Below are 14,642 nucleotides of genomic sequence, written 5' to 3' on the forward strand. Positions count from 1 at the left end.
GCCCAGCCGCCTCCCCCCGGAGCGCCGGAGATGCCCGGCGTGCCACGGAGCCTCGCCGCCGCAGCCCCGCGCTGCCCCCGAGCCTCCCGGCGCCGTGAGTACCGCTCCTGGGGCCGCGTCCACCCCTTCCTCCTCCTCCTCCTCCTCCTCCTGCTGCTCCCTGAACCAGGGAAGCCGCTGTCCGCCCACGTGCCCTCAGCCGGCAGCGGCGTGGGAGTCTCGGGGGCGCAGGGAGAGCTCCCGCGGCAAAGCCCCCGGGTGCCACAGCGAAGCCCGCTGGTCCCAGCTGCCATCCCCAGCGCCCCCGGGTCCGCTGGCTCCAGCGAGGCGGCTCCTGCTGCCGCCCTGCTCCGCACCCGGTGCGCGGGCGGGAAGGGAACAGCCCCGACGGCAACCGGGTGCCCAGCTCCGGGAACCGGGAACGCGCAGAGCGTTCACGCACCGGATCGGTCTTGGTTTTATGGGAAGACAGTGTCGGTCTGCCCAGGAACGACGAAGGTACTAACAAGCGGCAGTTGTCCCATTAAGCCTTATCCCAGCAGACGGCTGCCCGGGGGGTGGAGGCGGCGGGTCATTATTGGTGAGAGAATCCCCTAAACGTGGCGATGTTCCTAAGAGCGCCTCCGAGGAGCGGGGTGAGCGCCCAGCCCGGCGGCCCCCGGCACACGCCTCGCACGGAGCCGCGCTGCGCGGCTGCCGCGGCCGTGTCACGCCTGCCCCGGGGAACGGAGGGCGAGCCCGGGAGAGCCCGGCGGCGGCGAGCCCTGCGCCGCTGGAAAGCAGCAGGCGGCTAGGGGAGGGAAGACGTGTATCTTAACACGCAGTTACTTAAAATGCGGGCACGTTCCAGCGCCGGGTTGACAAGCCCGGCTCTCCCCTAAGGCATCTGTGAGCACAGAACACCAGCACCGAGCCCCACGGCGGCACCGCCGCCTCTCCAAGCCCTTCCCACTCCCTCCCATCAGCGCACACACACAAAGCACACACACGCTCCACTCACACACCGGTCTCTCCGGCATTTCTCCCTGCGGCGCCCGTCCCATGGCTTCCCCCGCGCCCTCCCCAGCCCGCCGCCGCGGTGCGGGCGCTGCTGTGTTTAATCCCGTTGCAAACCGGCCCTGAGCCGTAGCAGCCCCCGGTGTTCGCCTCGCCAGGGGCCACCCGGCGGCAGCCCACCCCGTCGGGCCGTGCCGGGGCGGGGAGCGGGAGCTGCCGGCCTCGCTGCCTCCGGCTCCAGCCACGCCGGGCGAACCCACCCGCGGCCGCGCCGAGCCGAGCCCGCGGGGCCGGGCGCATGCGTGGGGCTGGCGAGCCACCGCTCCCGGTCGCCCAGCCCGCCGGGACCGGAGGGGAAGCGTGGGAGGACGCCCGGCCGGGCCCCGCTGCCGACACCGTAAGTAGCGCTCGGTCCCGCTCGGCGGCAGCCGGGCACGGCAGCCCGAGCTCCGGGCAGGCGCGGACTCGTCGCCGGCAGCCGCGACCCCCGTGCCGCAGCTGGAGCCGCCCCGGGTGCAGCGGGACGGGACGGGGCGGGACGGGACACGACGGGCGGCGGTGGCCCCCGCGGCCGCGGCGGGACAGCGGCTGTGGCCGCCCTCCCCGGGAGGACCGGCAGGGACTCGGCGCAAAAGGCGTTTCCCCCGGTCTCCCGGAGGGTCTGGAGCTGCAAGCCGGGAGCTCCCTGCGCCCGGGCTCTCAGCACCACGTCCTTCCCCAAGAGCTCCCAGCGCAGAGCCCGGGTAACAACCGGCTGAGGTCGGCTCCCGGAGCGGGGTCAGGATCCCACCCTGGGGCGGGATCGCACCCCGGGCCGCGCCACCTCCCTGGCCCCAGACAGGTAACACCACCTCGGCTCGGCCCCCGCCCAGGGACCCTTCTGCCTCGTCTCACGAAGATGAGGCAGCATCCGTGCCCCCGCCCCACCGTGAAGGGGGTCCCGCGGTGCGTCTGCTCTCGGGGCCCGGGGCTCCCCTGCCAAGTTAGAGAGAGAAGCAGCAACAGGCGAGTGTTTCTGTAGAGAGACTTCCAGTGCCAGCCTGCCTCATCAAGCGTCCTTAGAGAAAAGATATAGCTCTTCCTGAGCTCTGTCATTAGATAATGCCAGTGGGTAAGAAAAAGCAGGTAACGAAAATTGGACACAAATACAGAAAGTGAAATAAGATTATCCTTGTAGACTCCAGTAAGAACCTACAGTAATTTAATAGCAGCGTAATTTACTTTATGAAACCGTTCCACTATTTCATTTTTGCTGTTGAAAAATGTAAAATGAAAACTTTTCATATGACGTTTGTCACTATGACATAATGGCAAGGAGTCTCCATGTACCTCTGTTGCACAAACAGAATGTCAGCATCTAATCCAGTGCTCTGCAGAGCTGTTGGCTGTGGAGGTAGCTACACCACTGCTGTATTGCAGGACCAGAAGCAATAAACACCAGTTCAACTAAATGCCAGAATCACCAGAATCATTATCCGCTAGGAGATTCCTTGTTGTGGTTCCTAAAATTAGGAACGTCATGTTAAAATCAGGAGCGTCTCTCTAAACTCAGAGCCAACTGAATATAAAACTAGCACTGTATTTTATAAAATGCTCAAAGGTGATAGAACAGTTACTTTATTTCCCCTTTAATTTCTTTATCTACTCCTCACATCAATACTTACTATGATATCTTTACTCTGGGTCCCAAATACTTAATCATGGAAGCAAAACCGATGCTGTTATACACCTCTCTATCCCTTGCTTAGAACAGACTGAGTCGTGGTGTCTGAGGACTGAGCTTAAAGTACTGGGGAGGAGTTTTCAGACTGTAGGGAGCCTGTGTCTCTTGGAGCTCAGGTCAAATGTTGATGAAGTCGAAGCATTTAAGCAACTATCAGTACTCAGTCACTTACAGAAATTCATCCCATCTTCTTGCCACTAAGAGAAGTTACAAAGGAGACAGCAAATCTTGGAAGTACTGGAGATCTCCTGGCATTCAGAAGTAAGAGGATTCTTAGCTACAGGTTCATTACTCCTCACTTGTTGTTTTCAAAACTTGTCAGAGCCAGGTGAAGCAAAGAAGCCCAGAAAGTGTCATGGTCAAAGTGAATGTGTGCTAAGCCAAATTCTGACCTTCCTTCAGCATTAAATTGACTTGGGTACTACTCCTCCTGGCTGACACTGCAGGCTGGCACTACAGCCGAGCTCAGCAGGCAGAGGGTTGCTATCACAGTGCCTGCCCTGCAGAGCAGCCAGATGCCAGCGTAGTACAACCCGAAGTGAATCGCGACAGTCGGAATCAATAGGAAACAGTGTGTGAATCACCGCTTAATGCACTCCAGGGTGAGTCATCCCGATTCAAACCAGCTTTCAGACCAGTACAATGTCAGTCAGCTTCTCACACAGTTCGATGTGAGTCAGATCTCAGCACCGAGTACAATGTGAAATGAGTCACTGACTAACACAGCGCCATGTGCCTCCAGTACCCGGTGCGAGTTGTCAGAGCTTCTGTGTGATATGAGTCACTTCATAGTACAGTAAAACGGGCTTTTTGGAGGCCATTCATAATTAAGCACAATGCAACCAAGCGCTCAGAAGGAGATAATGGGAGTGAGCAGAGTAAACTGCTGCAGGCACCAGCTTCACTGCATAGTAGAGAGGTTTGTAAAATATTAGGAGGAAGGATTGTTTTTTAATGTTATTGTTTCTTAAAACAAGCTGCATAAAAATAACTAGAAGCAGGTACTTTCTCTGACATTAGAGCCAGCAAAAGCAGGGTTGGAGCAGTGGTAAAAATCCCAGCACTGGAGAAGTCTGTGGGGTTTTGTGTTGTTTTTTCTCCTAAGAGAGTTGATCAGTCAGTGTGACTGACATACATCCACTGAGGCTGACCCCAGCTGCCACAGAAGACAAGGCAAGGGATGCTGACAGCTTGTGCTGTGCAGAGAAGTTCCTGACACTGATTTAACTTAATTGCAGTTTGCGGTGACCTAGTTTGTGAAGGACTCAGCTTGGGATGAAGTTACATCCATACCTGTATTCATACTGCCCCACTGTCATAGCATCCACTTAATCAGCTGGACAGAAACAACAGATTGCTTTTGTTGCTTTTTTCTATGTAACTGGTAATTCTTTTGTGTCTTTCCCAGGAGAAATAATGACAGTGACCCTGCTAATTACACATTAGAGTAACATTTTCAATGAAGTCTCTTGTGATAAAATCCAAACTAAAGAAATTCATTATCCAGAGGAGATATAGGGCATTTCTCTAAAAAAGAAATAAGCAAACACAAACAAAGCCCCCACAAAAATCCCATTGAAGCCCCAAGTAACTAGGTTTCTAACAGGAAACTCATATTTTACTCAGAGAAAGGCTTTAGTGCAGGAAGTTTTTGCAGAGAGTGGCCTCGTGGTGGCCAACTGCGCAGAACTGAATACCAAAGAAAGAGGAGCAGAAGACATCTAAGGCATTGGTAGAAAAACACCCGTGACAGGTGACATGACCAAGGCACCATCTACCTCTTACTGTGTGGGTGTGATACCCTTTCAGCCATTCCTTTTGAAATGGAAAGCAATGCTTTAAGCTGGATAGATGAACTTGTCTCCTCTGAGCTGCTGCTCCTCAGGAAAAAATAAATTAAGTAAAACAAGCAAAGGTACTCAGTTTCTGGACATTTGACATGAAAGTGCGTCCCAGAGCTGTTAGTTACAGGACAACACTTTTACTTGCAACTTTATCCACTGAAGCCTTTAACAGGCTTAGATCCCAGAGCTGTTAGTTACAGGGCAACTTTTACTTGCAACTTTATCCACTGAAGCCTTTAACAGGCTTAGGCACAGCAGTGACATAAAAAGTTGGTTTATTCCATGTGCTGCCAGTCTCCTTTCTGCTAACTTCTGTCTTGCAGTCACAAACTCTCAACAATTTCAGACACCCCACTACAATATGCCAAATCTCCAATAATACAAGGTAACTTTCGAGGAGCTCTTGCTCTTAACCTACTAAGTGGGCAATCTGACAACTATGCCTAAAGCATGTGCATATGTGTGGGTGAGTTCATTAACATATATTAGAATTCTTTTCTGACTAAAATAGCACACTGCTTAATGCAGAAATCCTGCTTGTCACATTTGTCAATGAAAAGGAAGAAGCACGAGCATCAAGTTTCCTGTTCATATTTCAGCTGACAATGAACTGCCACAGGCTTCAGTGGGAGTTTGTTGCAGCCCCAAATATATCTGAATTGTTAAAAAATAGATTTAGAGATTTATTTGGAACTTGACCCCAGTTGCAAGCCTCTTACGACATTAGTAGATAAGAACAGAATCTCTTCCAAATCACTGGTTATCATCACTGGGAGGATCCAAAGTCAAAGCAGCAACTGTGAGAGCTACATAACCTCACCTAAAGCTTGCTGACACCAAGAGGTGGCTTTCATTGCTTTAGTGGAGATTGGACCAGGCCTCAGTTATTTACTGAAAAGTAACTGGACTATATGATCCACATCTGTGCCCTCACTCCAAGTGGCTGTCAGCTAGTGTTCCAGCACAGGGCTTCCCAGGCTGTGGAGTTACTGGGGAAGCTTCATGCTGTGGCCATGCAAATCAGACCCAAGAACAAGCTAAAGGCTTGCACACTTGCCTGATTGTAATGTATACAAGGAGGAAACATTAAGTATCAGTAATTAAGTTTAAGTAATAGAATCTTTGCACTCTGAGCTGAAAAAATATCATTGTGTTTTAGCATAAAGGGGATAAAAGTATAAAGTTTTGTCTACAATCTTCTGCATATTCCTGTGTTTGGGGCTTTTTTTTTTATTTGGTTGAGGTTTTGTTGTGTTTTTTTAGATTGAAATTTGTGGCTTAAATTTTAAATATTCCTCCTCTGGCAATGCTCTTTTCTTGGTAGCCCACCTTTCTGCTGAGAAATTGGCAAATACTATAAATGTTACAACTAAGCCAAATATCACCTGAGGTGTTTTTAACCAGGGAAATAATTTTCACTCCTGACCTTTACGCTCCTTCATGTTTATAAGGTTACATGAGAAATGCTTCATAATCTGAATGTCAGAGAGGTATGCTTTGGAGTGGAAAAGTTATGACAGACATTCTTATCTCACCACCTCAGCATTACTTTTAAGGCATACAGTGGTTTTGCCACTATTGTCAAAAGTAGCATCTCTGATGCTTGCCTAAATCCTTGGACTTTTTTTTTAAATTACTTATTAGCATTCAATAATATAAGCCCATACTTTTTTATATGATTCATAGATGCTATTTAGAGGGATAAAACAAGAACATGTGCCATTAATTTTCCTCTGTTTTTGTTACATTGCTCTTTAGGGACAATTTTATAATGGACTCAATTTGTTGTTATCATTATATAGAGAAGGACATCTCTTTCCTTGGGAGATCAGAAACTCTGCACCTAGGCATCTGCAGAGATGCTACATTAGACTGCCTTGAAACAATGAACCAACTGGAGACAGGCTGATCATCTCAACTCCTATCCATGTTCTCATTTAAGTATTTGAGTAATTGGCACTCTCCATGTGGAATTTGGATGGTTCTGTGGATTCCTCCAGGCAGGACCCACTGCCTGGAAAAGTTTCTTTATGTTCCAGTGTGCTGATTAATACCCAGGGTGGAGGATATCCAGAAACTCCAAAGCTACAAAATCAATGCAGTTCTGCACAGACTGCAGGGAGTCAGAGGAGGCTTGTAAGTGGCCAGTCACTTGTCCATAGCCAGAAGAAACTTCCTGCAGATGCAAAAATGATCATGCAGGATGGATTCATGTACAAAATTTAGGGAGGTAGAAGATGTTTTGTAGCTCCAGACAATCACCAGTGATGGATAACGCGTGTGCTGGAGTGGTCCCAAGGCACACGAGACAGCTACGTGTAGGATCCGAGCAGTAATGCACGTCCCAGAGCCTCATGTGACCCAGCCAACACCACCACTATGAGGACCTGTGCAACAGAACCCCCTCTTGCCATCTAAACATTGACTGTCCCATTCAAGGATTTTATTCCTCACAGTGATTCAATATTAGGAAACTTAGACCCTACTGACTATTGGTGTTATACTCAGCAATTGGCTGAAATCGAACCCAGTCTGAGTATAAACAGAGCATGAGATGGTAGGGGTTGAAGACCTTTGGTTAAAGGTATCTTACATCATTCCATCAGTAGCCTAAAAGCATTTTTGAATTCCTCAGAAAACATGCACAGGATAGCAGTCCATCTCCAGTTTTCTAATCCTCTGAGTTTTCTTCTCTAACCCATTTTCAAACGAGGCACATTGCTGCTCCAGATGGTGGGGACAGAGAAGGCAGACTCCAGTTCTCCAAGTGCAGAGAACATCCAGTACAGAGGGTTCTCATACAATTTTTTCATTCCTATAGCACCTTCAGAGAGGTCTGGACATCTGATGTCCCAAACAACTGTAAAATTGCGTGAATAGAAGAACTTTTCACTGTGAGGTCTAAAATCATCCTCTCCTTTTTGCCCTGTAGGAGCCTGAAGTCTACTGAAGGCAAAATAATAACCACAACTCCCACAGATCCACAAATCAATAAAGCGATTGCTTAAATTGTTACTAATGTGGGCTGTGCTCTAAAGGAGCAAGGAATTTTGTTAATTCCTACAAATAATATTCATTGGATTAATTGATACATCTACTACCCATTCCTGCACACAGCACAACTCAAACCAGCAAGTGCCTGGCAAGGCTCATTACACAGCTCTGGTGGCTGCAGCAAAGTGTGATGGAAAGCTTCCATGTCCTACAGTGAAATTCTGGATATATTAGAAGCAGCAGAAAGATACCTACATACATAAAATAAGGCTCTTCTGAATTTAGGTGAACAGTGCTGAGATAGATCACTTATTTCATGTTCTGTGTACCTGACCAGCCTGACATGGTTTTGTCCTACGGGACTTAATACAAAGTGCATCAAAGGAGTTTCTACAACTCTGTAATAACCCGCACCACTGCTCAGCTCTCTACCTTGCCATCCTGTAACATGGGCCCTGGATCATGTTTAGCCCAGGCTAACTCATTATTAATACAAATTAGAGATATGAATGTGTGAACATAAATTATCTCAGAAGTAAGAGTGGATATATCAGGCTATATAAACAGCACATGTCTGAATCCAAGTTACATTTTTCTAATCAATAACAATAGTTTACTGTCCAAAGCAGCCTGAAATATTGTTAGATATTTGATCCTTCCAAAAATGTTTTATATGCTATCACTCTCTAATAGAAATGCAAAAATGCTCCATTTTAAAAAAGTATAGGTATTTGGAAGGAAATGAATACTTATTCATTCCATTCATGTGAAGCTGACAGGAAGAAATCTGAATCTACAAATACATTCTACATTTCAGTTATCCTTTCACATTTTGAAACAAGAAAGGTTGGGGAAGGACAGTTGGAAGCTATGTTATTTTTTCTGATTTTCTATTTCTGGTCATTTAGGCATTGCTTGTCATATTGGGCCTTCAGAGTTTTAAAATGAGTTGTAGTTTCTATCTATATTGTTGTTCTTGTATTTTATTCCTCCTGCTACACAGGTGCATCTTCTGCTACCGTGTCATGCATTTGTCTCTTGGGAGAGTGGGTGGTTCTCACAAATACAAAAACCATTAAGCTCTACAAGACAGAAATAAATTCAACATTGAAAAAACCACAGTAGCCAAAGTGCAGCAAAATGTAATGCTGCACTCTGCCAAAATAACATTCTTTCTTCTCCTGACATTTCTGTTGGGTCCATGACACCATCCGTATATTCCCCCTCAAGTTAAAACAGCAGCATTTCCTAAACCTGGATGAATATTTTAGAAAGGAAAGTAACTTTTAACCCCAAGTATTTATCTCATTAGATTCAAGTCTGATATTATAGTTTTAAAAAACCCTCAAAATTGGTAGCAGCTAATTTTAGTTCCCCTACAATTGTCATGGCCTCAAAAGAAAGTTTAGCAACCTGAAACAAACCTGCACAAAAAGGGATCTCGTGACACAGGGGGATGACTAGCTATGTATCCAGAAATCAAATACAAATAAAATTAAGAAAGCCATACTCATGTTTGTACAAGCTAGCATTTCATCTCTCAAAGACATCTGTCACTTACATATGGCACAACTTTCAGCATAACACGGAGAGCACTATTAAGTGCTGTAGAGCAAATGTGAAGCTCAGAGATAGGTCAGAAACGAAGAGGGACTTCAAGGGGACTTGTAATTTCATCAACATCACTTATCTGCACACTCTGCAAAATGCAGTCTCCAAAAACACTTCCTGCAACTGTACAAGAAAAAAAAAAAACAACAACCAGTGCATTCACCAAAAAGTGTTTCATGCTGTCTTCAGTTGGGGGCCTCAGTGAAAACCATGTAATTATTATCATCTAGTTTTGTTTCCTCCTCACCTCCACAGAAGCAAAGAGGAAAAAGTTTTTAAAAACTGTGGCAGCCAGACCTTCAACGGAGAAATGAGCATTGGCCCTTCCCCCTTTGCTATAAAGGGAACCAGCAGGTTTGAGACATCCTCAATATTCGCCAAAGGCCAGAATTTCAGGAGAGCTCAGGTGTCTCACTCAAGCATCGTGAAGCCTGTGAGTTGGCTAATCAGGTGAAAGAAAGAAAAAAAGAAAAGAGGCCCTAACTACTTCTATTCTGTACATTTTCCTTAGGACGGCCTTGAAGTCAAAACCTCAGGAAACCCTTTTCAACTCCTAGGCTGATCCACCTCTGTGCCAAGAGCTCTAGCTCTCCAAGACTCCTCACTCATACCTTTTGTTCTCTGCATCACCACTCCCCTCTCATTGCATTCCCAGGCATGTGAAGAATTCATTAGCCCTTTGCCTTCCACCACAGCACTTAAATGAGTGACTCTTCCAAAGGATTCAACACCTTAGAACTTCCATGGGGGGAAAATCTTAGCTTTTCAGCTCCCTTGAGGCTGTGGCCTTCAGCACTTCTGGGTAAGACTTTTAAAGCAAACAAAAAAGGAAAAAAGAGAGAGATGTTTCTTACTTCCCCCTTCCTTTGTTGCTTGCAGCCCATGGGATCAGAGAGGACGGAGATCCGCAAACGGCAGATGGCTGCGACCCCGGAGAGCCCAGGTGCTGCACAGGCTCAGCTCAGCACAGGAAATCGAGGCTCCAATGCCTGCTGCTTTTGTTGGTGCTGCTGCTGCAGCTGCTCATGGTAACCCCTCTCATTCAAGCCTCTAGGGAACAGAATAGCAAGGAAGGGACACATAGCTTCTGCACAGGACAACACAGGCCAAAGAAAACACTTGTATAATTCTGCAGATCCCGGACACAAAGAGATAGCTGTGCTCTACTACTAGACACAACCCTCTACTCCAGTCTAATCATTCTTTGCCCTGCCATTGAAATAACAGATTTTAAAAGAAATATCTGTACAGTATCTCTATTGCTCTTTTTTATCAGTACTGTGTAATGTCTGTTTTGTGGTGGACAGGGTCTCCTCAGCACTGAGTTTCACCAAGGGTCCCACTAAAAACTGAAAGCAATACCAGAATATGTCAGAGCTTTAGTTGTAGATTTGGGCCTTGACAAACAGCACCAAAGGTGTTAAATGGAGTTAGGAGAAGGTGGAAGGATTTGTAGGTCAGAAAATGAATAAGCAGGTGCCCAGCACTTCTCTTCTCCTGAAGGTAACTGGATCTGTTGTCATTAATTAGTATTGCCAGCTCATGGCACCTGCAAATCATATCAAGATAATCACTGGGACCAGAAACCTTAAACAATGTGGGTATTTGCTGGAGTCGAGGAGCTAAGCAGAAAAAAATTCCGAAAACCTCCCATTACAAAAGTCCCACTCCTGTTAAGGAAGAAAATTTATCAATCAAAGCAAAAGAGGAGGAATCACTCGATTCCTTAAATTAACAATGTGTTCACCTTCACTTTCTTACCAGCTCTCCAGATCCAAGTGATTTCATTCTAAACTAAAGTAAATCTTCCCATACTCAAAAGCCCTGTATCTGGTTAGGGTAAAGTGTTACTTCATGGGTGAGAGTAGAACTTGTATTCAAATAAACAAAAACAGCCATGGAGTTTAGCCAACATTCTGACAGCAAGTGGAATGCTTCTCAGAAGTTCACTATCCACCACATAAACACTTCAGAGCAAGCAAACCTGGCACCGAGGTGATGGGAAGTGGTCATAAATAACCTTACAGCCTGGGCTAGGAATCTATTCCACTAATGTTGTTTTCCAATAGCACCTTGTGGCAAATGCTTTGGAGAGCACCATTAGAAGGCAAGGGAAGAGCAGATTGATCATTTCCCTGGTACTCAGCTCATCAGAAGCCAAGACACACAAGATTCTGCCCTCCCTAATGCAAATAGTGAACATTTTGCAAGGACAAAATGCTGCTTGGAGGTTTGGGGTTTTTTGTGAGATGCCAAGAACTCTGGCTCTGATCCTACCAAGCTTTTCAGCAGGTGCTTAGAGATAAACTAAGGTAGAATTTAGAGAGACATTAACACTCTGCCTGTACAGGATCAGTTTGTGACCTATTGCATCTATGTTAAGGCATCCCATACAAATTCCAATGCCATTTCAACAGCTGTCCAGTGCAACTGCAAGTGGCTCAGTCCAGAGCTGCATTACACAAAAATATTTTTCCATTAAAGGAAAAAATAAGACACATTTATCTACTGTCATGGTATACAAAATTTGCATTATACCTTTTAAATTGTTGATAAAGTGTGCTTTTTTTGCCATTTTACCTGATATTTTACAGGACGCTCATTTTCTGTGTATCTCACTATTCAAACAATTCAAAGAAAGCAATTTACTCAATAGGGTTTGTGAAAGTACCCAAATTTCATGATGCTTAAAATTCCTATTTGCATTTCAGAATCATCTGGGAAACCAATACAGGCTCAGAAACAGAGTAGCTTGTTTCAGCTTTAAAATAATTTCTCTTTTTTTTTTTCTTTTTGAAACAATTGTTTTCTAGTAGCAAGAAATGCAAAACAAACCGTAATTAAGCTATTTATGTTCCCCATTCATAGACCATTTCCTCAAAATAGCCTAAGCTCTTGGAACAGAAAGATTATGAATAGAAATAAAAATAACAGTCTCCATGAGTCATGCTGCTGAGCTGCTGAACATCCAATATTCAGCATATTCTTAATAGTAGATTCAGAATGAACTGAAATGAGTCTCAGCTGGATGCTCAGAGCCTGTGTTCATTCCTACAGTCAAACCCAAGCCTCCAGCCTGTTACTCTCCCAGATCCCGAGAGGATACACTATTGCACTAGTCTCTTTATTGTTTACTTGTACATTTCTAGGGAAAGAGCCTGCCTGTAAGTAATTTTCTGAAGCATGGCATGTTCTCTTAGGGAGGCTTTTGTTATTTCTTTGGTCTTTTTCCTTTTCTGTGCATTATCCCATAAGACCATATTCCTTTCTGCTGGATCTGTTGGTTCCCCTCAATTCAAAAATAGCTCTGACAAGAGTATCACTTCTTGTCTGTGTGTGAGAATACATATCACTTTACATATTCAAAAAAGGCCAGAACCACAGGTAAAAAGGGTAGTAAAGACCCATATAACCTAACAAAGAACTAGCATTACTACTTACATTTTTCTCTTTTTTTTTTTTTTTTTTTCTGAAAAGGTAAGTTGACATAGTGCAAACACTTTTTTTTCAGCAATATCTGAACCATATGTTCAAACCAATGAACTATCTGCCCTCCACCTTAGCAAATACAAAAGCTTTCCTATATCTTCAACACATGGACTGCCGTAGCAAAGAGAAAAGCAGGTCTCTGCAGATTACGGACTAACAGTAGACAAAGACGGAGAAGGGGATGCCCAGTAAATAATAAGGCTGCAAATAAGACTTGGCCAAGAGTTTAGAATGCAAAACAGGCAGAAAAATCCACTGGTTTAACAAAAAACCTTCCTCGAGATAAATGAGATTCTTAGGGATTAAGGCAGCAAAACTTAGAACCTTAGCATCAAAGAAAGGTAAGATACAAATGAAGAAATTAAGTTTAGTATTTCCCTAGAAGTTATAGCAACTGTGTTGCCTTGTTTCAGCTGGAGGGCCCATTTCATATAAACAAAGCCAAGATAAAATATAAAAAACACTGAGACCTTTTATTCTTGACACATTTTAAGCAGCTTTACAGATTATATGACGGCATGTGTGTATGCACATGCATTTCTCACTAAGCTGCCATAGCCTGGATGAACTGGAATGTAGTCCCCACTCCCTAAAAAAAAAAATTATATTTTCAAATCCAGTTTCAAATTAAAATGAATAATCTACAACTACAAAAGAAATTTTTTAAAACTAGAGCTATCTTATCTAACATTTGATGAAAGAAGCAGGAGTTCACAGCTACTCTTCTGAAGGACATAAAAAACTCTCAGTGGTCACTAGTGATTGCAGCAAACTTTGTTTCTGTAATGCTACAATCAAGTGTTTCTATTCACACACACTCAAAATTATATTCAGCAATTATAGATTTGCTCTTTGTGCTCCAGACCTCACATTTTGATGCATGTATTAACAATTTTCTAAGATGCAATCAATCACCACAAAATCTGCCTGTATCTACATCTGAACTCTGAAAGATGCTTACCCTTCCAACACCAAATACAGAAGTCTTTAGCTCTCTTACATCTTGTGTCCTGCTTCTGAACTCTGGCTTTCCTGTGACATGGTATCACCACTCCAAACCAGAGTTTTGGCCCTCATCACAACTGAGGTGAAAAAAAATGCAAACAAACAAATCCAAACCCACCTACCTTGAAACTTAACTCACATAAAACCAGTGCATCAGATCCAGCTTAAGTCAAAGCATTGCACTGAGCATACACAGTATAAAAATCAATGGAGAATAGATTTGGTATGTGACAAAGGGTATGCATGTATACATACATTCCATTTACACTTGTGTGTATATAAATAAATAAATATATATATAGATAGATATACACACATATATAGAATTGGATCTGACAATCCTTATGGGTCCCTTGAACTTGAAATATTTTATGGAACTATGCTCCTTCTGTAGAAAATCTGTATTATAGAATATTAAACAGCATTCAGCTACACCCAAGGTTTATACAATTGTAAAAATAAGGTCAGAATGTAACTGTGGGTAATGTGCCTATCATTAGCTTCTGTCCTTTTAGAATTATTTTTTTTAGTATAGAAGGAAAAGTATCTGGTGTATGTTCAGCCTTTTTCTCTATAAAGTTGACTAAAACTTTGTTTGCTACTTTGCAGTCTTACTGTTAGAAATCAAGAAGAAGAGAGAGCAAGGAGAACATCTCATGAACTCCAAGCAGAGGGTATTCCAAACTGTGAGGAAAGGTATGGTCTTTATTAAGTGTTCTGTCAAGCTGAAATGAAACAAACCCAACAAACCATACTAAGTAATTGCAATGGTTTACCTGAAATATGAAAATAACTATTATCTACTTGTCATTTACACCCAATTTGCAATTCACCTGTTTTTTTACCTTTTAATGAACCAAAGGGCTCATCTATAATATTTTACTTCATTTATATGCAGCACGTAAGCACATCCCCACTCCCAGGACAAATTAAAACCAGCATTGTAAACTGTCTCCCTTTTTCCTGAAATAATTTAAAAA

General features: G+C 44.4%; 1 protein-coding gene across 2 annotated transcripts in view; it reads left to right on the forward strand.

Annotated features, from left to right (window-relative positions):
• RGS20 (regulator of G protein signaling 20) overlaps nt 1-14,642 on the forward strand; it is a 34,765-nt gene that overhangs the window by 17,241 nt on the left and 2,882 nt on the right. The window contains exons 1-3 of one of the 2 annotated variants that reach the window (XM_041412792.1): nt 1,295-1,393; nt 10,048-10,196; nt 14,272-14,358. In XM_041412792.1, the coding sequence (XP_041268726.1) occupies nt 1,295-1,393; nt 10,048-10,196; nt 14,272-14,358 (335 nt within the window). Of the gene's footprint in view, nt 1-1,294; nt 1,394-10,047; nt 10,197-14,271; nt 14,359-14,642 lie in introns of those variants that run through there. The other variant, XM_041412791.1, reaches the window with a different exon arrangement.

Source organism: Onychostruthus taczanowskii, unplaced genomic scaffold (genome assembly GCF_017590055.1).
Source record: "Onychostruthus taczanowskii isolate IOZ18803 unplaced genomic scaffold, ASM1759005v1 scaffold4, whole genome shotgun sequence".
Taxonomy (NCBI): Eukaryota; Metazoa; Chordata; class Aves; order Passeriformes; family Passeridae; genus Onychostruthus; species Onychostruthus taczanowskii.